Here is a 25,376-nt window from a genome sequence, read left to right on the forward strand (position 1 = left end):
TAAATTCCTTCCTCTTCTTTCCTGGCAATTTAAATCAATGTTCAAGTAATTTTTTTTTTTTTATTGTAAATAATAATAAATACATTTTAATTTAATTCGTCATTTTAGCTTCTGTTTTTTCAACGAAGAATATTTGTGAAATATTTCTTCAAACTTATTATGATTAAAATTCAAAAAAATTATTCTGGCAAATCTAGAAAATCTGTAGAATCAAATTTAAATCTTATTTCAAAGACTTTTGAATTTCTTTTAAAAATTTTGTTCTGCAAAATCTAGAAGAAATAATGATTTGTCTTTGTTAGAAATATAGCTTGGTCCAATTTGTTATATATTCTAACAAAGTGTAGATTGGATTTTAACCTATTTAAAATATGTCATCAAAATTCTAAAATTAATTTTAATCAGGAAAAATTACTAATGATGTTCCATGAATTCTTTTTAAAAAAAATTTCAAAAAGATTCGAATTAGCTAGTTTTTCTCTTCTTTTTTTCGGTTGAATTTTGAATTTTAAAGAGTCGAATTTGAAGATAAACTATGTTTCAAAATGTAATTGTCATTTTTTTCGTGTTTTGTCCTCTTTTAAACCGTTCAATTAAGTGTAAATATCATTAATTATTAATAATAACATAGAGTTAAAGGTAAATTGAGCAAATTGGCTATTTCTGGCAATTTATTTAAGTGTGTATCAAACTGGTAGCCCTTCGCATTAATCAGTACCCAATAAGTAGCTCTTCGTTTCAAAAAGGTTGGTGACCCCTGGCTTAGACCAAAAACAGGAAACAAGCAAAAGGAAAGCGTGCCGTTAGCACGAGAAGCTAAAGGACCAAAACTTAGCCGTGGAATCATGAACTAGAAACAAGACATCAACCTGCGTGACTGCCTTGCACACTACAAACAATGAAGCCAGACCGAGTGACCGGCAAAGGCAGGCTTAAATAATGTCTCTGATTACAAACTGGTGAGCGTCCCGAACACCGGAGGCAGGTGAAAATCATAAGTAGCCATGGTAACAAACTCAGGAGGTGCACAAACAGGACCTAAGGGAGTCCAAAACTAACAGAACATACCCAAACCAAACATGATCCTAGACTACTGCAACGCACTTCTTGTCGGGATCCCCAGCAAGAACATCCAGAAGCTGCAACACATACAGAATAGTGCTGCTAGGATCCTGATGAGAGTGCGGACATATGACCATATCACACCAATTCTCAAATCCCTTCACTGGCTTCCTGTTCCACTCAGGGTTGAATTCAAAGTCTCCCTACTAACCCACCAGTGCCTCTGTGGAAATGCCCCCCTCTACCTCAAAGATCTACTCACCCCCAAATCCTCTGTGGAACGCTCTCCCTGACCACCTGAGGGCACCACAGACTGTGGATGCTTTTAAAAAAGGCTTAAAACCCCTTCTTTTTAAAAAAGCCTTTTTTTTTAGAAATATGCATACCAGTTATAGCTATTTGTCTGTTCTAGTTTTTATTTTTATTTACATTTTTTATTATCTTTTTATTTTTATTTTTTTAATACACTGTAGCACTTTGAGGTTGTTTACTCAATGTAAAGTGATTTTTACAAATAAAATCTATTATTATTATTAGAGATAAAAGCTTTAAAATGTAATATCGGAAATTATCGGTATCGTTTTTTTTATTATCGGTATCGTTTTTTTTTTATTTTTTTTTTATTTTTATTAAATCAACATAAAAAACACAAGATACACTTACATATAGTGCACCAACCGAAAAAAACCTCCCTCCCCCATTTACACTCATTCACACAAAAGGGTTGTTTCTTTCTGTTATTAATATTCTGGTTCCTACATTATATATCAATATATATCAATACAGTCTGCAAGGGATACAGTCCGTAAGCACACATGATTGTGCGTGCTGCTGGTCCACTAATAGTACTAACCTTTAACAGTTAATTTTACTCATTTTCATTAATTACTAGTTTCTATGTAACTGTTTTTATATTGTTTTACTTTCTTTTTTTATTCAATAATTTATTTATCTTATTTTATTTTATGAATTTAAAAAAAAATGACCTTATCTTCACCATACCTGGTTGTCCAAATTAGACATGATAATGTGTTAATTCCACGACTGGTTGCTATCGGTATCGGTAATTAAAAAGTTGGACAATATCGGAATATCGGATATCGGCAAAAAGCCATTATCGGACATCCCTAATTATTATTGTTATTATTATTATGATCCGGCCACGGATCATGACATATAACAACTGATGGTTTGGCTTCTCCAAGTGAGGAGGAGGGCCTCATTTTCTTGAGCTGACCTCCTCCAGGAACTGCAGTCCTGTATAATGACACTCGCTTCTAATAAAGCAACTCATGGTTCAGGAAAGCGTCACCGACGTCTCTTTTGATTGTGCGTGCTGCTGGTCCACTAATAGTACTAACCTTTAACAGTTAATTTTACTCATTTTCATTAATTACTAGTTTCTATGTAACTGTTTTTATATTGTTTTACTTTCTTTTTTATTCAATAATTTATTTATCTTATTTTATGTTATGAATTTAAAAAAAAATGACCTTATCTTCACCATACCTGGTTGTCCAAATTAGGCATGATAATGTGTTAATTCCACGACTGGTTGATATCGGTATCGGTAATTAAAGAGTTGGACAATATCGGGATATCGGCAAAAACCCATTATCGGACATCCCTAATTATTATTATTATTATTATTATGATTCGTCCACGGATCATGACATACAACAACTGATGGTTTGGCTTCTCCAAGTGAGGAGGAGGGCCTCATTTCCTTGAGCTGACCTCCTCCAGTAACTGCAGTCCTGTATAATGACACTCGCTTCTAATAAAGCAACTCATGATTCGGTAAAGCGTCACCGACGTCTCTTTTTGATCCTGCCGCACTGCCGTGTCGTCCTTCTGCCCGGACGAGGCTGACAAGACCAGAAATAACACATCACTACAAATATAGGAATTCACCACCAGAGGGAAAATGCTAAAGAAAAAAAGGGTCTTTGCATACAAGCTTCCTTCATCCGCCGGGTCCTGATTCGTCAATCACTGTCACCTCCTAATGAGGCTCATCAGTGGGAGGCTCGTTAATCAACAGCACTTTTCACACCAACTGTCACAGGAACGCACAAATCCATCTGTACATGACAACGCCGCGGTCCCGCAATCTGCCTGTTTTTTTTTCCCTCCCCCCCGACAGATGAAAGGCTGCGAAAGAGTTTCCGCGCTCACGTAATTTGTATACAACGGGAAAAAGGATTTGTCGGGTGTCAGAGTATACAAACAATAGCTTGTTAAGGCTGCGACACGCTCGGAATGAGAAGCGTGCAGAAGGCATCGCTTTCTTTCTATTTGCCACTGATCATGTAATGGTGTGCACTGGAATAAAATGACTGGCCTCTTGTGTGCTTTCTGGAAATACTGTTGGGTGAGTGCCCATTATATTTCCACTTGTCAGCGGCGACATTACTTTTAAAATACCAAAGCGGTGTCCGAAAATGAATTGCCTTTTACTAACTGAATCGAGCTTGTTTATTCTTCTTAAAGAGGAACTGCACTTGTTGTTTATCATTCACAATTAGGGTTGCAAAGAGGTGGAAAGTTTCCGGTAAATTTCCGGAAAATTGACCACGGGAAGTTAAGCTCGGGAAGTTTGGAAATATTTGTCAGAAAAATTGCATGTAAATTATCAAAAAACTTTCCGTTCCCTGAGTTCCCAATGAACAGACAAGAGGCTGTCTTTGTTGCACCAAGAGAAAGGCTTGGAAAATTCCATTGTGTACGATGGGAGGAGACGGGAGGGGGTTATCTATTGTGATCCGAGACTTGCCCAAGCTGAATCCAGGACCAGACCAAGCCCGAGGCATCTTTTTCTTTTGTGTTAATGTGACCGAAAACAATGACTGTTTACATACTCCCCATTCCTTTTGAAACAGATGTTATTATGTAAACAGGGAAAATCCAAATAAAAATCCTTCGCCAGAGCGTGCTAAGACACTGTAAGAGGTTACAGGTTGACGCCGTCTCTCCTCAATTGAGTCCAAATTTAATGATGTCTGTTTGATTCTTTGCTTCTTGTCTTGTTTAATAGATGTCATCAGTGTTTGAACCTGACAACATTGACCATTTTTTTGATTATTCAAAGTTGGACACCGTCCATGGGAATTAATGGGAATATATGGGAATTAATGGGGAAATACAATAATGATATATTATTGGGCACTTGTCTATATGCTGCTGCATCTCTTTGCACAGTATTTGCAAATGTACACAGCCTTTCTGCCTATATTGGTTGGGGTGAAATCATTCTGTTTGTATGTATTTATTCTTGTAAAACACTAATGCAATGCCACGCACCGATATAAATAGTCAGCTAAACAACTGGAGTAGTCTTTAAAAATAATTGACTGATGGACAAATGAATACAAATAGGCTAGATGAATAAATGAACAGTCAATCAGCATGCTAAATCAAACTATAACCTACATTCTTGTACGACAACAGGATGGCTAGCAGAACAGAAGGCAGAGTTTTGATTTAGTATTTGCTAGTTCAGGGGTCGGCAACCCAAAATGTTGAAAGAGCCATATTGGACCAAAAATACAAAAACAAATCTGTCTGGAGCCGCAACAAATTAGAAGCCATATTACATACAGATAGTGTGTCATGAGATATACATTGAATTGAGATGACTTAAAGGAAACTAAATGAGCTCAAATATAGCTACAAATGAGGCATAATGATGCAATATGTACATATAGCTAGCCTAAATAGCATGTTAGCATCGATTAGCTTGCGGTCATGCAGTGACCAAATATGTTTGATTAGCACTCCACACAAGTCAATAACATCAACAAAACTCACCTTTGTGCATTCACGCACAATGTTAAAAGTTTGGTGGACAAAAAGAAGTGGCATAAAAGTGAAAACACGTCCTAGAACGTCCGAGAAAGTTATACATGTAAACCAACTAAGGTGAGTTCAAGGACCGCCAAAATTAGTAGGACAAAACGGCGCTCGCCAAATACTCGAATCAGTGAAGCATGTTTAATATAAACAGTGTGCTTTATAACAATTAGGGAGGTTTGTGTCATGTTTGTCCTCCTACAGAAACCATATTAAAACAATTTTTTTTTTTTTTTTTCCATGTCATCTTTTTCCATTTTTCATACATTTTTGAAAAAGCTTCAGAGAGCCACTAGGGCGGCGCTAAAGGTTGCCGACCCCTGTGCTAGTTGAACTACAGATCGGATCGCTAACGTTGTTAGCATACATGAATGGGATTTAACATAGAGAAAATTAGCATCACGGCTAACGGAGAAATATTTTCGGTTCATTATGAGACCGTGGTGGTACGTAAACCTAGCTAGCTAGAGATATTGGCCCCAAGATCATTGAACAAGTACAGGAACAGCTAGCTAGCTTGAGTGGAAGTCTGCTGGAGTAGTCTACAGTCATACAGTAACAAGCAATTACACCTCTATTCAACTTAAATACCATAGATCAAATATATTTACCCCAGTAATATCATCTTACCTGACTGGATGAAGTCGTTGGGCTCAAATACTAGTGTGGCCTCAATAGCCCTGCTGTAATGTGTAGCATGCTGGCAATTATCTGTGCATGTGATGGAGGAATGCACAGTGCAGGGTTGAAATTCGACAGAATTTGCATTAAATCAGGTTGTTCTAGCTAGTAATCATGCTGCAAGATCTAGCATGTTGCATTCAATGTTTATTCCCATTAATTCCCGTTAATTCCAATAGAAAGTTTCCAACTTTGAATATTCCCGGAATTTTGCAACCCTATTCACAATCTATCATTCACACATGTTTTTTTTTTTAATGCATTTTTAATCATAAATTAACGCTAGCAAAAGTCAGCTAACTTCTCGACGTCATTGTGTCTATTGCGCCCGTACAGCCCTTTTTTTAAATTTTTTTTTTATTTTTTTATTTTTAATTCTGTTGTCATACAAGAATGTAGGTTATAGTTTGATTCAGCATGCTGATTGACTGTTCATTTATTCATCTAGCCTATTTCTATTCAGTCGTCCATCAGTAAAATATTTTCAAAATCTACTCCAATTGTTTAGCTGACTATTTATATTTTATTGTTATTTTATATTTAATTTTAATTTTAATTTTATATTATATTTTACAAGAATAAATAAATACAAACAGAATAATTTCACCCCAACCAATGTAGGCGGAAAGGCTGTGTACATTTGCAAATACTGTGCAAGGAGCCATATCAAAAATGCTACAAAGATGCAGCAGCATATAGACAAGTGCCCAATAATATATTATTATTGTAATTCCCCATTAATTCCAATATATCCCCATTAATTCCCATATATTCCCATTAATTCCAATATATCCCCATTAATTCACATATATTCCCATTAATTCACATGGACGGTGTCCAACTTTGAATAATCACAAAATGGTCATTATTTCTCACTTCCCGTGATACATTTTTTGTAAAGTTTCCGGAAATTTACCGGAAACTTTCCACCCCTTTGCAGCCCTAATCGGGATATGCAACACATACTTTGGTCCTGCGGGAGAACTACTTGAGGTGGTGCAGAACTACAAAAGGCAACGGTGCACGTCATGCATTCAGCAATCTTACCTTTCCAAATTGAAAGTCAGCTTTTATTTGCACTTTTTTACGTCGCCGGGCTTTATTTGCATGCAGAGCTGCACATTTGACTGCAGCGGGATACTTTGTTCTCTTTGCACCTTCAAGCTAAAGCTACAAGATGAGACGTAAATGATGTCATCGAAGTGAGCTACGTGCTGAGCCGAGACCTTCAAACCAGTTTTTTTTTTAAACTTGAATTCATATGCTCTACTAATTAGTGTTAATACATGTTACTCATTAAAGGGAAACTGCACTTTAAAAAAAAAAAACTGTTGTCCATTATTCACAATCCTTATGCAACACAAGATCACTTTTTTTTTTCTTTTTTATGCATTCTAACTTGTAAATAAACACTAGCAAGAGTCAGCCAACAATGGAGCTGATAAAATTAGCTCTATTCCGCCTATTAAGCGCTCTGAAAAACTTCCAAAATCCCCCATTAACATTTTATATACACACGCTGTGAGTATATATGTCATGTAGTAACATTCATAATAACATGTCATATTTACGTATTTTGCTCAAATTAACAAATGCATCCTAACGTTCGCTTTTCCCTTCAACAACAACAACACTACTAATTATGGCAGACTTCATGAGAGACAACAAAGACTACTTTTGGGACAAATGACGATCCAGAAACTCCTATTTTTGAGCCTGAATATAAGGGGGATGATCTACAAGTTTTAGAAGCTTTGTGCCAAACAGATGCAGCTTTAGTGAAACACAAATCATCCTGTAGTAGTAATGCTAATTGCCAAACAAACTACACAAACATATTAAAACACTCACTTTCTGTATAATGTCTGCCCTCGCTGGGATAAAGACTGATGGGATGTTTATATCTTCCCGTTTAGATGACGAATTAATCATCATCTTCAAGCAGGTTAAAACAAACAACAACAAAACAAATGTTCCTCCTCTCGAGTCAACACTTCTGGTAGACACTCAGCAATTAATTCCTACACATAGTCTCACACCATACACACTCTTGGATTTTGCCACACACCATTCTCTAGTTAATTAAATTATATTGTTCATTATTTATTATATTGTTTATATATACATATAATAAATACATAGAGCAATGTTGCCCCCTTGTAGTTCTGTGCTGTCACAACTCCCTCCCTCCAACCATAACACACAACATGTAAATGGAGTATTGTTAGCGATTTTTGGATGTTTTTTTTAGAGGGTTTTATGGGCACAATAGTGTACTCCCATTATCTGCTTTGTTAGTCACCTCGTACTTGCCAAAGTTTAAGATTTAGGATGCATAAAAAAAATGTGTTTTTGTCCTACATTAGGATTGTGAATGATAGGCACAATTCCAAAAAAGTGCAATTCCCCTTTGAGATGATAACAAGAAAAAGAAGGGAGTAATTCACTTTCATAAAAAACGTAATCAAATACCTGTCGCGCCTTTGTGCTGAATAGCACGGCTGGGACTAAGAAAGCTAGGTGAGGTTCCAGGGAAATTCTAAAGATGTCCTTATATGTGGCCTCGTTCGGACATCAGTCATGTCGGAGTCACCAGAAAAATAGCATGTGAATGTAGCTAAGCTATGTAGCTTAACTATTTTTTGAATGAGTGGTTGTTCCTGTAGTTTAGCTACTTTTGGCGAGGTAGCTTACTTCAAAGCTACAACAAGAGAAAATGGACTGCGAACCCAGGCCAAAGAAAAATACGGAGAAAACCCAAAGACCTGGATGAGTGAGAACATCTATCCATATGGAGAAATTCCATGATTGGTTGTTGTTGGTATGATGAGTCACAATTGGCTAAGGTTAGGGCGAAACATTACGGACTGGCCAATCAGAGTCAAGAAAAGGCGGGTCATTGAAACTAGTAAGCAAGGGAGTCCGAGACAGAGGGACGCTTCAAGCTGACCACTCAAAAAAAGGTCTTTTAACAAGGTTTTAATAATCATATGTTTTTAACAAAAGTTTTCTCTCCAGCAGGACGCGACTTTTCAGCCACGTCCGTATCCTCTCTCCCCCCCTGCTCCCGACCGCTTACTGTTAAAGACAACAGATGATTAGATTAACACGTACCACCTGTGAAATCTAATCACCTGCCAGCTGAGTTTCGCCCCCGTCCGATGGTGCTCTGTCCTCAGCCCCATGGACAGAGGCGGTGACCTCCTGCAAGCAGCGCTGGCCACACCTCCCTCCACACACGCATTATTGTGGGTTTCCTGCACCTCATCTCCGTCACTAAAGGAAAAATCGAATCTGCGGGAAAGAATTCCGCTGACATGTACAAGTATGTTTTTTTTTTTCCGAGTGGTCAGCTTGAAGCGTCCCTCTGTCTCCGACTCCCTTGTCGTCATGTGACATGAGTGCTTGTCCGTTATGATTTTGCTTACTAGTTTCGATGACCCGCCTTATCTTGCCTCTGATTGTCCAGTCTGTAATGTTTATTCCGCATGTACGGACGTTCTCATTCATCCAGGTCATTGGATTTTCTCTGTATACTTTTTTGGGGCCTGGATTCGCAGTCCATCTTCTCCCTTGGTAGCTTTGATATAAGCTACCTCGCTACATGGGTCTAAAAGTAGCTAAGCTACAGGAAAAGCTACTCGTTAAAACTAAGCTACTGGGGGAAAAAAAGTATCTTAGCTACTTGTAGCTTGTTACTGCCCATGACTCTTTGTTCATCCTGCACTGTAAAGCTGACTGATGGGACGTACACTGTCAACACAAGCCTCAGGTAATCAGAACAAAACCTACTTTTAAATGCCCCTTTTCTATTTCTCCTGGTTTTTGTTTTAGATCACAATCAAAGTAGGGGTTCTCAATGTTGAAACAGTCATTAGTTTCTTACCAACGGGCAGTGGCTCCAAGGTCCCCAGGGTGATACAACACAGTCGTGGTGGCAGGCCAGGAAGCAGACCTGAGCTCTGGGTGGCATTTCTTCCTGATCACATAGACTGTCCTCCACCGTGTTGACCTCGCCGCTCGTTCCCTTCTTCACACACCTGGCGGAACAGCAGACGTATAACTAGTCTCCCGGGGAACTCCTAACGAGGGATTTCTGCAAATTCAGAATACATCTACAAACACCTGTCCTTAATTCACGGTGGAGCCAACCTCAGATTCAACAAAGGATCGTTCTGGTTCTATGCGTGTGAAAAAAGACTTCAGAAGCCCAACACAAACAGATGGTATTTGGCTTTACAGCAGTGTTCATTTTGTTGTTCGTCTTAGTTATCGTCAACAACCTGCCAGGACGATAACTAATCACAAACAAATGGACGAAAGTAATTGACTATTTAGTCAACGAGTAAAAAGACAAAAATGTGACGCGTGCTGGCAAAATGAGTCGGAATACGCACAGGCTAATTTTGACCTAGTGAAAAAAATGTATCTTGGTTGAAATTGAGATTTTCACAAAAATGAGTCCATAAAGCCACAATCGAGCGATCCCAATCATCGAAATAGCAAGAAAACATCTTAAATCACCTTTATTTGAAGGTTTTGTACGAGGTACACTACCGTTCAAAAGTTTGGGGTCACATTGAAATGTCCTTATTTTTCAATGATGATAACTTTAAACTAGTCTTAACTTTAAAGAAATACACTCTATACATTGCTAATGTGGTAAATGACTATTCTAGCTGCAAATGTCTGGTTTTGGGTGCAATATCTACATAGGTGTATAGAGGCCCATTTCCAGCAACTATCACTCCAGTGTTCTAATGGTACAATGTGTTTGCTCATTGGCTCAGAAGGCTAATTGATGATTAGAAAACCCTTGTGCAATCATGTTCACACATCTGAAAACAGTTTAGCTCGTTACAGAAGCTACAAAACTGACCTTCCTTTGAGCAGATTGAGTTTCTGGAGCATCACATTTGTGGGGTCAATTAAACGCTCAAAATGGCCAGAAAAAAGAGAATTTTCATCTGAAACTCGACAGTCTATTCTTGTTCTTAGAATTGAAGGCTTTTCCACAAAATTGTTTGGGTGACCCCAAACTTTTGAACGGTAGTGTATGTCTTCAGAAATTAGTCCTTTGTGTTCAAATTCCTTGAGAAAATCAAGTGTTTTCAACGCTCACTCGCGGCAATAAGGGGGAGTCCCCCTAGCCATATTTGGTATCATTGTGACGCCAAGTTGACCTACTTTCTAAAAATGAGCACGGAATTCCCGATGACGCCATTCTGAACCAATATAATTCGAGTTTTTAAACCTGTCCCGACGTAAACAAATCCGGCTTGTTGCTAAGCGGTCGCTGTGAGGCGTACCCTCATTGGTTGAATCACCCCGCGCGGTGCATTGTGGTATCATGGCAGCGCCCTGATGAAAAACAACACACAGTAATTTGAGCGGAATATTTGGTGAAAAAAGGTGATTTTCGAACATTTAATTATTATTTTTGTGGATAAGTTAGACCAGTGGTCCCCAACCTTTTGTCAACGCTTGAAAATTTGTCCCACGGAAAAATTAAAAAAAAAAAAAAAATTTAAATTTAAAAAAAAAAAAAAAAAAAAAAAAAAAAATATTAATTTTTTTTTTACATAAATAAATACAATTATGTGTGCTTATGAACTATATCCCTGCAGACTGTATTGATCTATATTGATATATAATGTATATATTGTATTTTTTATGTTAAATTCATAAAAAAAAAAATAAAAAAAAAAGTTTTTTTTTTGCGTTTTTTTTAAATTTCTTGTGCGGCCCGGTACCAATCGGTCCGCAGACCGGTACCGGGCCGTGGCCCGGTGGTTGGGGACCACTGAGTTAGACTGTTTTACATTCCGTAATGGATTTAGAAGGTGGAGAGGGTACACAGGCGGTTGCAAGTGCGCTAAATTCACTGCAGTCGGCGAATCTTCTTAGTGCTGCTGGTCAGGAATATTACGGACAGCTGACCAGCTGACAAACTGACCAGTGAACAAAAAAACTGTGATATAACAGTGTTGAAATTTTTGTACATAACCGTTTTCAATAGAGTTGAATATATATTTTTCCTTTAGACATGGGATTTGACTTTAATTGTACCAATTTTGGTGTTGCTACAAGGACTTTTAAGGTATGGTTGCTATGGAGTTTTGTTTTGGAACATTCTGTTCTGGAACAGTAAACTTTAAGCTGTTTTTTCTCAAAACGGACCCTCAAACTTGGTCGACTTCAATCGGATGTAACTCGGTCATTTTCTGTCCGATTCCAACAAACCATACATCATTTTGAAGGTCTTTAGATGGAGAATGTGTAAATAACAATAACTCAGTTTTTAAAATTTCCTCATTGTGACTCATTTTGCCAGCACAGGTCACAAATGTTGTATAATTCCGCCTTTATGCGGGTGGGACAAGTTATCCAATCACAGTTGCATGTTGGAGAGGGGCGGGGCATAAATCACGGATGGGCATCCAATCAGAACTACAGTATTTTTTGGACAACAAAGCAATCTTAAAAGCCTTTAATTTTCTCAAAAATCGACAGTGCGCCTTATAACCCTAATGTGCGAAATAAGTCTGGTTGTGGATACCGACCTCGAGGCTATTTTATTTGGTACATGGTGTAATGATAAGTGTGACCAGTAGATAGCAGTCACACATAAGAGATACGTGTAAACTGCAGGATGACGCTTATAAACAACACCACAACTTTAAATGTTCCATTGAGAATACAGAACATTACACACGGCGCTCAAAAATCTGTCAACATTTTTTAGTACGACTTTGGTAAGCTATGAAGCCGCACCGCTTGATGGATTGTCAACATAGGAGTATTATTATGGTGTGTGTATAAGGACCGCAAAATGGCACCCATTAGCAGACATATTATCTGCCGTTTTGTTTTGCAATATTATGCAAAACCAACTTTTATTATCTCCTGGTACCTGCTGATCTGTATTTGGGATCTGCATAATTTCTGAAAATTTGCGCCCGTCCGCCACTGTAGTCCGTGTCGACGCCGTAGTCAACTAGCGTTTTTTTTCAGTATCATCTTGTTATGGGACATTCTTCCTCCGCTGTTGCCATTTCTAATATAAAGTAGCGTAAAGTTCGAACTTGTTTCTCGCAATGGAAGCGCTAAAACATACCGGTGTAGTGAGTTTACATTATTCACCCAAGGAACTTTAGTAATTAGAGAGTTCCAGTTGGACGGTTTTTCACGAGGCACATTTCCGTTGCGAATTCTGCATGAAAAAAGACCTGAATAGACCCGCTCATTGGCAGTGCGCCTTATAATCCAGTGCGCCCTATGATCCAGAAAATACGGTTGCAGAGGTTGCCCTCTAGTGGGTTCCGCGGACCACCACACACTGCCAGGAGAGCCAGGAATTCCAGGGTATAACACTGTTTTATTTTCATAACAAAGTGCAGAGGCTTTTGCTTTACAATTGCTTCGAGGTCGGTAAGCAAAACCAGAATTGTTCTGTACATTAGGCGCACCGGGTTATAAGGCGCACTGTCGAGTTTTGAGAAAAAAGTGCGCCTTATAGTCCGGAAAATACCGTAACCAAAACTAAAATACATTTCCGTCCAAATTATTTTTTTAACACTGGTTTACGACTCTGACTTCCATTTCTACAAATAAATAGAGTGGTACTTTGGTATTTTATACGCCTCGTTTTTCATAGGATTCAATTTGCGTAAGGTTTTTAGTAGGGATGTCCAATAATGGCTTTTTGCCAATATCCGATATTCTGATATTGTCCAACTCTTTAATTACCGATACCGATATCAACCGATATATACAGTTGTGGAATTAACACATTATTATGCCTAATTTGGACAACCAGGTATGGTGAAGATAAGGTACTTTAAAATTAAATAAAATAAAATAAAATAAGATAAATAAATTTAAAAAAAATTCTTGAATAAAAAAGAAAGTAAAACAATATAAAAACAGTTACATAGAAATTATTAATTAATGAAAATTAGTAAAATTATCTGTTAAAGGTTAGCACTATTAGTGGACCAGCAGCACGCACAATCATGTGTGCTTACGGACTGTATTCCTTGCAGACTGTATTGATATATATTGATATATAATGTAGGAACCAGAATATTAATAACAGAAAGAAACAACCCTTTTGTGTGAATGAGTGTAAATGGGGGAGGGAGGTTGTTTGGGTTGGTGCACTAATTGTAAGTGTATCTTGTGTTTTTATGTTGATTTAATTAAAAAAAACAAAAAAAAAAACAACAAAAAAACGATACAGATAAATAAAAAAAACGATACCGATAATTTCCGATATTACATTTTAACGCATTTATCGGCCGATAATATCGGATATTATCGGACATCTCTAGTTTTTAGGTTATGGTTCCAGTAAACATAGTCCAACACAAACATCTGTGCACAGTCGGACTGGATCACTGTTTTGGCCATTTTAAGTGGCACTCATTAGTAAAGCCATACTTTGGTCGGAATGTTTTCTCCTGGCGTTGCAAGTGTCGGGACCGAGGCCATGGTCATCCCCTCCCCGCCCCCTCCTGGCGAGTGTTGCCACGCTAGCTCTCCGCCAAGCTCACTGACCTGATCTTGCGGCTTTGGACTCCCTCCCCACAGGATGGCGAGTTGCCCACCGTGTTGATGGTACAAATGGACCAGGGCTCGATTCTCCACGCGTACTGGCTGCATTCACTGTGGCATGGCACGGCTTCGTTTACCTGCACACACACACACACACACACACACACATTATACAGTGAATGTCATACAGGTGATGCACAGTAAAACCTACAGTTCTGGTCAGAGGTTGTGTGCCCTTAATGATCCATCCTTATTATTTTAATTCTAATGTGTGTTTTTAACATTGTCCTGTTTTTGCCCAAGTAGGGCTGCACTTAATCAAGTAATTGATCAATTAGTTTGTTCCATTAATGGCGTTCTCCAATACAACCCACTTTATAGCTTCAATGGGCATTTTAGGTAAAATGGTACCGTAGAAATAAACAGAACTTTTTCTGCACCCATTATCAACCCCTTGGCACTAAGGACTGAGGAAATCCACCTTTAAGGCGTCCATACTGGAGAATAACAAAAAAGAACGATATCTAAAAAAAAAGTGATATAAAACATGTTAAAATATCTGTGAAAATAACACATTTAAAACATAAAATAGTGAGAATATTAATAGATAAAAGGCTTGTTTCAAGGATAACTCTTGAACCAAAGATGTCTAAATTTAACTGTTCTAACAATGTATGTCAGTGAGTTCTACTTGGAACATCCATCCATCCATCCATTTTCTACCGCTTATTCCCTTCGAACATGTGCTTTTGTAATGCTTGCAAACACAAAAATTGAGTTTTTCCTCAAATCGACAGTATTGTTCGTAGAATCTTCTGAAAATGCACTTTGAGCAATAACAGGCTTGTTTCAAGGATAACTCTTGAACCAAAGATGCCAGATGTCTAAATTCAACTGTTCTAATAATATATTGCATATTAGCGAGTTCTACTTGGAACGTGTGCCTTTGTTAGGTTTGCAAACACAAATATTGAGTTTTTTCAAAAAATAACAGTATTGTTCTTAGAATCTTCTGAAAATTCACTTTAAGCAATGACAGGCTTGTTTCAAGGATAACTCTTGAACCAAAGATGCCAGGGGCCGTACTCATCAAGCTTCTTAGAATTACTCCTAAGAAGTCTGCTAAGAGTTGACTTAAGAGTAAATAAATTCTTCGCTGAAAGCTGCACTTAAAAGTTAGTTATCAAGCGTCTTACTCACACTTTCAGCGAAGTGTAGGACTGAATCTTAAGTGTCACACTCAGAGCTGAATTACGACATTACTATGTGCCGTAAACGGAATTTTAGGTGACGTCATTTCTGTGTCCATAGAAATGACCAATCACGGAATGGGATCCGTTGTCTAAGAATAAAGAAATATCTTGGAAATATTTAAGTGGACAATGGGAGTGTATATTTTGACAATAAACTACAAAATAATACAAAACAAACTAGTCCCCGCCGGCACTCACGCTACCGCTCCCTCTCTTCTATCGCCCACACACTCACTGACGTCACTCACCTCACGGCCACACACATACGCTACTCTCATAACATTTTCTTTCCAATTCATTAATTAGGCAACTAATTTGAAGCTGGTGTGGGTGGCTCTATATATACTAGCCCACTGCAGACACATGCAGAAATCAACAAGGAATCGAAAAGTATTAAATCTGTGACAAAAATAATATCTGCTCTGTCTAAACGATACCGTTTGATCAGCTGCTCGTCATAAAAAAAAAAAAAAAACATTGTTCCGTTCCCTGAATGTTCGCGCACGTCTCTCTCGCCTCAGCGCCATCCCCTGCTGGCAACTCCTAACCACTTAAGACACCTCTGAAGGTCTCTTAAATATTGTGGAGAGTAGGAGTGATTCTTAGACTTAAGAACGTTGATAAAAAGCTTTTATTCTTAAGTTTGAAAGTAGGACTAAATTTCGCAAATTCTCAGGACTTAAGTGTAAAATGGCACTCTAAGAAGCTTGATAAGTACGGCCCCAGATGTCTAACTTTAACTGTTATATATATATTAGCCAGTTCTACTTGGAACGTGTGCTTTTGTTAGGTTTGCAAACACAAATATTGAGTTTTTTCAAAAAATGACAGTATTGTTCTTAGCATCTTCTGAAAATGCACTTTAAGCAATAACAGGCTTGTTTCAAGGATAACTCTTGAACCAAAGATGCCAGATGTCTAAATTCAACTGTTCTAATAATATATAATAGCCAGTTCTACTTGGAATGTGTGCTTTTGTAAGGTTTGCAAACACAAGAATTGAGTTTTTCCTCAAAGCGACAGTATTATTCTTAGAATCTTCTGAAAATGCACTTTGAGCAATAACAGGCTTGTTTCAAGGATAACTCTTGAACCAAAGATGCCAGATGTCTAAATTCAACTGTTCTAATAATATATAATAGCCAGTTCTACTTGGAATGTGTGCTTTTGTAAGGTTTGCAAACACAAGAATTGAGTTTTTCCTCAAAGCGACAGTATTATTCTTAGAATCTTCTGAAAATGCACTTTGAGCAATAACAGGCTTGTTTCAAGGATAACTCTTGAACCAAAGATGCCAGGTGTCTAAATTCAACTGTTCTAATAATATATAATAGCCAGTTCTACTTGGAATGTGTGCTTTTGTTAGGTTTGCAAACAAAAATATTGATTTTTTTTCAAAAAATGACAGTATTGTTCTTAGAATCTTCTGAAAATGCACTTTGAGCAATAACAGGCTTGTTTCAAGGATAACTCTTGAACCAAAGATGCCAGATGTCTAAATGTAACTGTTCTAATAATATGTATTAGCCAGTTCTACTTGGAACGTGTGCTTTTGTAAGGTTTGCAAACACAATAATTTAGTTTTTCCTCAAATTGACGGTATTGTTCTTAAAATCTTCTGAAAATGCACTTTACGCAATAACAGGCTTGTTTCAAGGATAACTCTTGAACCAAAGATGCCAGATGTCTAAATGTAACTGTTTTAATAATATATATTAGCCAGTTCTACTTGGAATGTGTGCTTTTGTTAGGTTTGCAAACAAAAATATAGATTTTTTTCAAAAAATGACAGTATTGTTGTTAGAATCTTCTGAAAATGCACTTTGAGCAATAACAGGCTTGTTTCAAGGATAACTCTTGAACCAAAGATGCCAGATGTCTAAATTAAACTTTTCTAATGATATACTGTATATTAGCGAGTTCTACTTGGAACGTGTGCTTTTGTAAGGTTTGCAAACACAAGAATTTAGTTTTTCCTCAAATCAACAGTATTGTTCTTAGAATCTTCTGAAAATGCACTTTGAGCAATAACAGGCTTGTTTCAAGGATAACTCTTGAACCAAAGATGCCAGATGTCCAACTTAAACTGTTCTAATAATATATATTAGCCAGTTCTACTTGGAACGTGTGCTTTTCTAAGGTTTGCAAAACCAATATTGAGTTTTTCCTCAAAATGACAGGTATTGTTGTTGATTTTTAAGAAAATGAAAGGATTTTAAGTGCACCTTATAAAACATTTTAATTTCATTTATTTATTTATTTCAGGCAATGACATAAAGAAGTACAAGTTGACAAAACATAATAGTATAAATTAATATAGTGCATGATTGTCCAGTTTTGCCTGAAAGGGAGTGGGAAGAAGATAATTTATTTAATCCCACCTCAAGTTCTCCATTCAGTGATTATTCACATGAGTTTCACTCTTACTTTGTTCAAAGATTATAATACAGATGTTGTATCATAGTGGCATTACCACAGGTAACAATAATTATTACACTGTAACAATAATTTGTATCAACAATGTAGGAATAATGAATATACCAACAATGGTAATAGACAACATAGCAATAATGGTGATAGACAACACAGCAATAATGGTAATAGACAACACAGCAATAATGGTAATAGACAACATAGCAACAATGGTAATAGACAACATAGCAACAATGGTAATAGACAACATAGCAATAATGGTAATAGACAACATAGCAACAATGGTAACAGACAACATAGCAACAATGGTAATAGACAACATAGCAATAATGGTAATAGACAACATAGCAACAATGGTAATAGACAACATAGCAACAATGGTAATAGACAACATAGCAACAATGGTAATAGAAAACATAGCAATAATGGTAATAGACAACATAGCAACAATGGTAATAGACAACATAGCAACAATGGTAATAGACAACATAGCAATAATGGTAGTAGACAACATAGCAACAATGGTAACAGACAACATAGCAACAATGGTAATAGACAACATAGCAATAATGGTAATAGACAACATAGCAACAATGGTAATAGACAACATAGCAACAATGGTAATAGACAACATAGCAACAATGGTAATAGACAACATAGCAACAATGGTAATAGAAAACATAGCAATAATGGTAATAGACAACATAGCAACAATGGTAATAGACAAAATAGCAACAATGGTAATAGACAACACAGCAACAATGGTAATAGACAACATAGCAACAATGGTAATAGACAACATAGCAACAATGGTAATAGACAACATAGCAACAATGGTAATAGACAACATAGCAACAATGGTAATAGACAAAATAGCAACAATGGTAATAGACAACACAGCAATAATGGTAATAGACAACATAGCAACAATGGTAATAGACAACATACCAACAATGGTAATAGACACCACAGCAATAATGGTAATAGACAACATAGCAACAATGGTAATAGACAACATAGCAACAATGGTAATAGACAACATAGCAATAATGGTAATAGACAACATAGCAACAATGGTAATAGACAACATAGCAACAATGGTAATAGACAACATAGCAATAATGGTAATAGACAACATAGCAACAATGGTAATAGACAACATAGCAACAATGGTAATAGACAACAAAGCAACAATGGTAATAGACAACATAGCAATAATGGTAATAGACAACATAGCAACAATGGTAATAGACAACATAGCAACAATGGTAATAGACAACATAGCAATAATGGTAATAGACAACATAGCAACAATGGTAATAGACAACATAGCAACAATGGTAATAGACAACATAGCAACAATGGTAATAGACAACATAGCAATAATGGTAATAGACAACATAGCAACAATGGTAATAGACAACATAGCAACAATGGTAATAGACAAAATAGCAACAATGGTAATAGACAACACAGCAATAATGGTAATAGACAACATAGCAACAATGGTATTAGACAACAAAGCAACAATGGTAATAGACAACATAGCAATAATGGTAAGGAACCATTGAGCACATAGTCCGAAAAATACGGTGTGGAGGGGGGCGTGGTCGGCGCGCCTCCTGCAGGAATGGGGTGTGTACGGACCGGCCTCGAAGCACAGCTGGCAGGTGATTGGATTACCCAGCTGGGGCTGATCATCCAATCACCATGCCATGCTTATCAGCAGCAGCCGGGCCGACACACACGGAGGGTGTTGGAGTTGATGAGCAGACAGACGCACACTGAACATTGCCAGAGAGAAGACCAGAAAGACGACACGCCAGAAGGACTGAAAAGTCACGGGCGAGAGACTGAAACATTGTGTGCTGTACTAGCGTGTGTGCGCTGCCAATAAAAAGACATTGTTAACACCAGACTTCCGGGCTGTGGTGAAGAGTTGTGAGCATCAGGTATGCATACGGTATGCATGCATTTGCACCTTTGTGCTACCTGAGAGGGAAATGGCTGGACTCTGGGCCTGGCTATGTTCTTAGGATGATTAAAAACGGTTTCTATAATATTTTTGATATGTGGAATAAAACTCAGCCAGGAGTCAAAAATTAAATTTTGATTTTTTATGGATTTTTTATTTTTTTGTATTGTTCTTTAAATCTAAAACATGGAATTGATAAAGTGGTCTCTCAAATCAATTGACAAGATCTTCTCGACGAGAACCTGCCTGTCGTGACGGAACCTTTGCTTTCGGACACATGAAGAACTCTTGGGAAAAGAGGAGAGTCGTGCGATACTTTTTGTCCAAGACATTGAAGATATCTATCTATTTGGAAGTGCGATAACAGGTCTTCTGCGGATTGGACTGAGCGTTGCTCTGGTCTATGGACCAATTCGGAAGACAATGGCAGCCGTTCAAGGAGCCCAGAGGCTGCCCGTCGTGATGGATGGGCTAGGTAAAGCTGTGGGCACTCAGACTTCGGTGACTTCCGAATTGAATCGCAAAGTGGATCAGCTTTCCGCTCTGTAAGGCGGAACTATGATCAATTTGAGAGCCAGAACCGACAACTGGAGCAGACAAACCCTTGGAATGTATTCGCTCTCCCTAACCAAAACAATCCTTATCTACGATTCGGCTCCCTCTGCATTGGCCTTGGCGGGGTCATTGCGGCGAAAGAAGCCCTGAACCCCTTCCCCCTCCTTCAAAGACACTTGGGATGTTGACTCTGTTCCGCGATTCAGATTCAGAAGTACTTTATTAATCCCTTAAGGGGAAAATTGAAATGTTCAGCACAATCCCATTCAAGATCAGACAACCAATACAGGGAGACAGAAAAAAGGATCGAACTTCTGACGCCCTTACAAAAAAAAGTTGGGACACAGGTCAACGTTGGCGAGGTGGAGGGAGAGAGTAAACAGATATTCAGTCAAATGCTGGACTCCAGGGAGGGGGTCCAGACTGAGGCCAAGGAAAAAAAACTCATATGCATAGCACACATAAACAAGTTACATAGAATCAACAAAACTTGCAACAGAGGGGAGGGAGGGGGAATGGCGAACTGAGTGACTTCCAAGCTTACGGACAAACACGCACCCATGAACTACTACTACACAAATAAGCACACAGACAGCTCACACCACATCCCAGGGCTTCCCCGCTTCACCCCCCAGGGTATGATGGACTACCAATATATATATATATATATATATATATATATATATATATATATATACATATATATATCCATCCATCCATCCATTTTCTACCGCTTATTCCCTTCGGGGTCGCGGGGGGCGCTGGAGCCTATCTCAGCTACAATCGGGCGGAAGGCGGGGTACACCCTGGACAAGTCGCCACCTCATCGCAGGGCTATATATCTATATATATATATATATATATATATATATATATATATATATATATATATATATATATATATATATATATATATATGTATATATATATATATATATATATATATATATATATATATATATATATATATATATATATATATATATATATATATATATATATATATATATATATATATATATATATATATATATATATATATATATATATATATATATATTTATATGATTAGTAGTGTTGTTGAAAGGAAAAGCGAACGTTGTGATGCATTTGTGAAATTAATACAGAACTCTTTTAGTTGTCTTTTAGAACGCTTTATAGGTGGAATAGAGCGACTTCCTTTGGCCCCATTGTTAGCTGACTTCTGCTGACTTTTATTTACGATTTGCAATACATTGGAACAAAAAGATAAATATATTGTCTTACATAAGGATTGTAAATGATAGGCAAAATGAAAAAAGGTGCAGTTCCCCTTATATATATATATATATATATATATATATATATATATATATATATATATATATATATATATATATATATATATATATATATATATATATATATATTTGAAATTATGCCTTGTTGTTGTTTCTATCCATACGTTGAAATGGGGATTTCATTAAATGGGAACTGCACCTTTTTTTTTATTTTGCACCAAGAAAAATTCCTAGTTTGTGAACCCGTTCTCAAACATATATATATATATATATATATATATATATATATATATATATATATATTTGAAATTATACCTTGTTGTTGTTTCTATCCATACGTTGAAATGGGGATTTAATTAAAGGGGAACTGCACCTTTTTTTTATTTTGCACCAAGAAAAATTCCTAGTTTGTGAACCCGTTCTCAAACAATGGCAATAAAACTATTCTGATTCTGATTCTGATGCTGATATATATATATATATATATATTTTTTTGTTCCCTTGTTTTGAAAAGTATTGAAAATTATCAAAATACACTTTGGTACCGGTACCAAAATATTGGTATCAGGACAACCTTAGTGCGGTCACTCGGTCCTTAGCTTTCTAGAAACGTGGCGTTCCAGCCGACAAGTGGAAATGTGCTTGGCTCACACTGCAGTGAGTTGGGGTGCACGGTACGAGAGCGACGCGGTGTGTGTGTGTTAAATGGATGATCGCAGTGAAAGGACCTCCGGGGCGAGGGTGAAACAGTCTCCATCATAGCTTTATTCACTCTCAGCCCACTGGAACCGCCAACTTTGCCGTGTTGACGCAACAAAGCCAACATCCGGCGCCACGCTCCCGTAAACGTGTCGACTCTTTAACCATGTAATAGTCAGCTGCAGTGCAAGGTAGACTCCAGAGAACACTTGCACAAGCAGGTGTGTGTGTGTGTGTGAAGTGGAGAGGGATGACTATTGAGCCTGGCCTCCCCTCCAGGCCGCACAGATGCCCATTATACACCCTCATCATCGCCCATCTGTCCCTGCAGATGCCCCTGCTGGGTAAACTGGCAAATGGGCTCCTCCTGCCTGCTCCAACACTTCTGTGGCAGCACGCAATTGCACAGTGTCAACATGAAAATAGACTACTTTCCGCTATGTGCACACCGCACGCGGGGAACCATCACGATGTGTTTAGCGGGAAATCATGCCGACGCCAAAGCCAGTGACAAAATACCCGGGCGGGGCGCAGGAATACAGAATAGCTTCTCAAATACATGTGAGGTGACACAATATCAGGAGGGAATGTGCACATCCTTGGTTTCATTTTCTCTTTCTATGAAGCGTTCCTGTCAGACACACCCACGGTGCCCAAAGTGCGGCCCCGGGGACCCTTTGGGGCCTGCAGCTAATTGTTTTGTTTGGCACTTTCCAAAAACACTATTAAAAAACAACAACAAAAAAAACAGGGTTTTGAAAAAAAGAGAATAAAACTTTTAAAAAAAACAACAACTTGCATATCGACAGATCCGACCTCAGATGTCAGCGTTGAATAATAATAATAAATTAAAGCTGCAAGCAGCGCTGGTCGGGTCCGCATTTTGGCTGGTGCTAGTCCTAGGTGTCCCAATACTTTTGTCCAGTGGTAGTCCTGAGTGAGACCTACAAAGAGGTTTTTGTTGCATGTCTCTACGATATTCATACTGGGAGTTAGAGGAAGTTGTGTCTGTGTTTTTTTTCCTAGGTGCTGCGGCACAGTGGTTCTTTTCTTTGAAGGCGCGTAAAATCAAAACCGTAGCACTTATTAAAACGCTTTCGGCAACTTTTAATCAGAAGGGTTCAATCTCTCTCCTGTAGCAGTTTGAAGCCAAAACGACAAACGCGCTCGGGTCCGCATTTTGGCTGGTGCTAGTCCTAGGTGTCCCAATACTTTTGTCCAGTGGTAGTCCTGAGTGAGACCTACATAGAGGTTTTTGTTGCATGTCTCTACGATATTCGTACTGGGAGTTAGAGGGAGTTGTGTCTGTGTTTTTTTCCTAGGTGCTGCGGCACAGTGGTTCTTTTCTTTGAAGGCGCGTAAAATCAAAACCGTAGCAGTTATTAAAACGCTTTCGGCAACTTTTAATCAGAAGGGTTCAATCTCTCTCCTGTAGCAGTTTGAAGCCAAAACGACAAACGCGCTCGGGTCCGCATTTTGGCTGGTGCTAGTCCTAAGTGTCCCAATACTTTTGTCCAGTGGTAGTCCTGAGTGAGACCTACATAGAGGTTTTTGTTGCATGTTTCTACGATATTCATACTGGGAGTTAGAGGAAGTTGTGTCTGTGTCTGTGTTTTTTTCCTAGGTGCTGCGGCACAGTGGTTCTTTTCTTTGAAGGCGCGTAAAATCAAAACCGTAGCACTTATTAAAACGCTTTCGGCAACTTTTAATCAGAAGGGTTCAATCTCTCTCCTGTAGCAGTTTGAAGCCAAAACGACAAACGCGCTCGGGTCCGCATTTTGGCTGGTGCTAGTCCTAGGTGTCCCAATACTTTTGTCCAGTGGTAGTCCTGAGTGAGACCTACATAGAGGTTTTTGTTGCATGTCTCTACGATATTCGTACTGGGAGTTAGAGGAAGTTGTGTCTGTGTTTTTTTCCTAGGTGCTGCGGCACAGTGGTTCTTTTCTTTGAAGGCGCGTAAAATCAAAACCGTAGCACTTATTAAAACGCTTTCGGCAACTTTTAATCAGAAGGGTTCAATCTCTCTCCTGTAGCAGTTTGAAGCCAAAACGACAAACGCGCTCAGAGGAGATAATGTTTGATGTTTGGTGACCGCTTTTTAAAAAAATTGTGTTTTGAAGTGGGGATATCAAACTTCCTGTTGATTTTTGCTGAAGGATGTCAATGAAATGTAGGTCTAAGTGAGACCTACGTAGAGGTTTTTTTTAAACTTCCTGTTGATTTTTGCTGAAGGATGTCAATCTATGAAATGTAGGTCTAGGCGAGACCTACATAGAGGTATTTGTTTCATGTCTCTAAAACGTTCCTACCGGAAGTTACAAGCAGTTTTGTCTGTGTTTTCCTCTGAGAAGCAGTTTTGTCTCTGTTTTATTCAAAAATTGCGCTAGAGCGCAATTTTGAGTTTCGGGGTTCTGTTTTTTTTTTAGATCGCAATTTCCACCAGTCCCGATGTGTGTAAAAAGTTTGGTGAGTTTTGAAGTATTTTAAAGGGGTCAAATTACAGCTCAAAAAGGCAAAAATTAGTGTTTTTAGTAATTTTTTGTGTTGAAGGGGAAATTCCCAACTTCCTGTTGGTTTTTGCCCGCGGATGTGAAATTATGAATTGTAGGTCTAAGTGTTTCATGTCTCTACGACCTTCCTAGTGGGAGTTACAGGCAGTTTGTTTTTGTTTTTTTCCTAGGGGGCGCTAGAGCGCAATTTTGATTTTTGGGTTTTTTTTTTTTTTTTACTAAAGTGTGCTGTCCCAGTTTTTGTATGTGTGTAAAAATTTTGGTGAGTTTTGAAGCATGTTAAGGGGGGCAAAGTAGTGCGCAAAGCTGCGGAATAATAATCAACCTTACAATTCAATAGGTTCCTTTGTACCTGTATAAAGGACTCCCTGTGGGAGTCCTTTATACAGGGTACATGCGAACCCTAAAAATAAATATATTACTTTTTTTGTTTGTTTTTTTGACTGAGCCCCAATTTGGTCCCGGGGCCCAAACTTGAGGGCAGCCATAGAGGTTAAAAAAAATCTATACGATGTACGGG

General features: G+C 38.0%; 1 protein-coding gene across 1 annotated transcript in view; it reads right to left on the reverse strand.

The window, feature by feature from the left end:
* The window catches only part of thsd7ba (thrombospondin, type I, domain containing 7Ba), a 517,449-nt gene that overhangs the window by 75,980 nt on the left and 416,093 nt on the right, over nucleotides 1–25,376 (reverse strand). Inside the window, exons 17-18 of the mRNA XM_062067490.1 lie at nucleotides 14,155–14,288; nucleotides 9,482–9,635 (exon numbers count right to left, since the gene is read on the reverse strand). Of these exons, the coding sequence (XP_061923474.1) occupies nucleotides 9,482–9,635; nucleotides 14,155–14,288 (288 nt within the window). The remainder of the gene's footprint in view (nucleotides 1–9,481; nucleotides 9,636–14,154; nucleotides 14,289–25,376) is intronic.

Source organism: Entelurus aequoreus, linkage group LG13 (genome assembly GCF_033978785.1).
Source record: "Entelurus aequoreus isolate RoL-2023_Sb linkage group LG13, RoL_Eaeq_v1.1, whole genome shotgun sequence".
NCBI classification, from domain to species: domain Eukaryota; kingdom Metazoa; phylum Chordata; class Actinopteri; order Syngnathiformes; family Syngnathidae; genus Entelurus; species Entelurus aequoreus.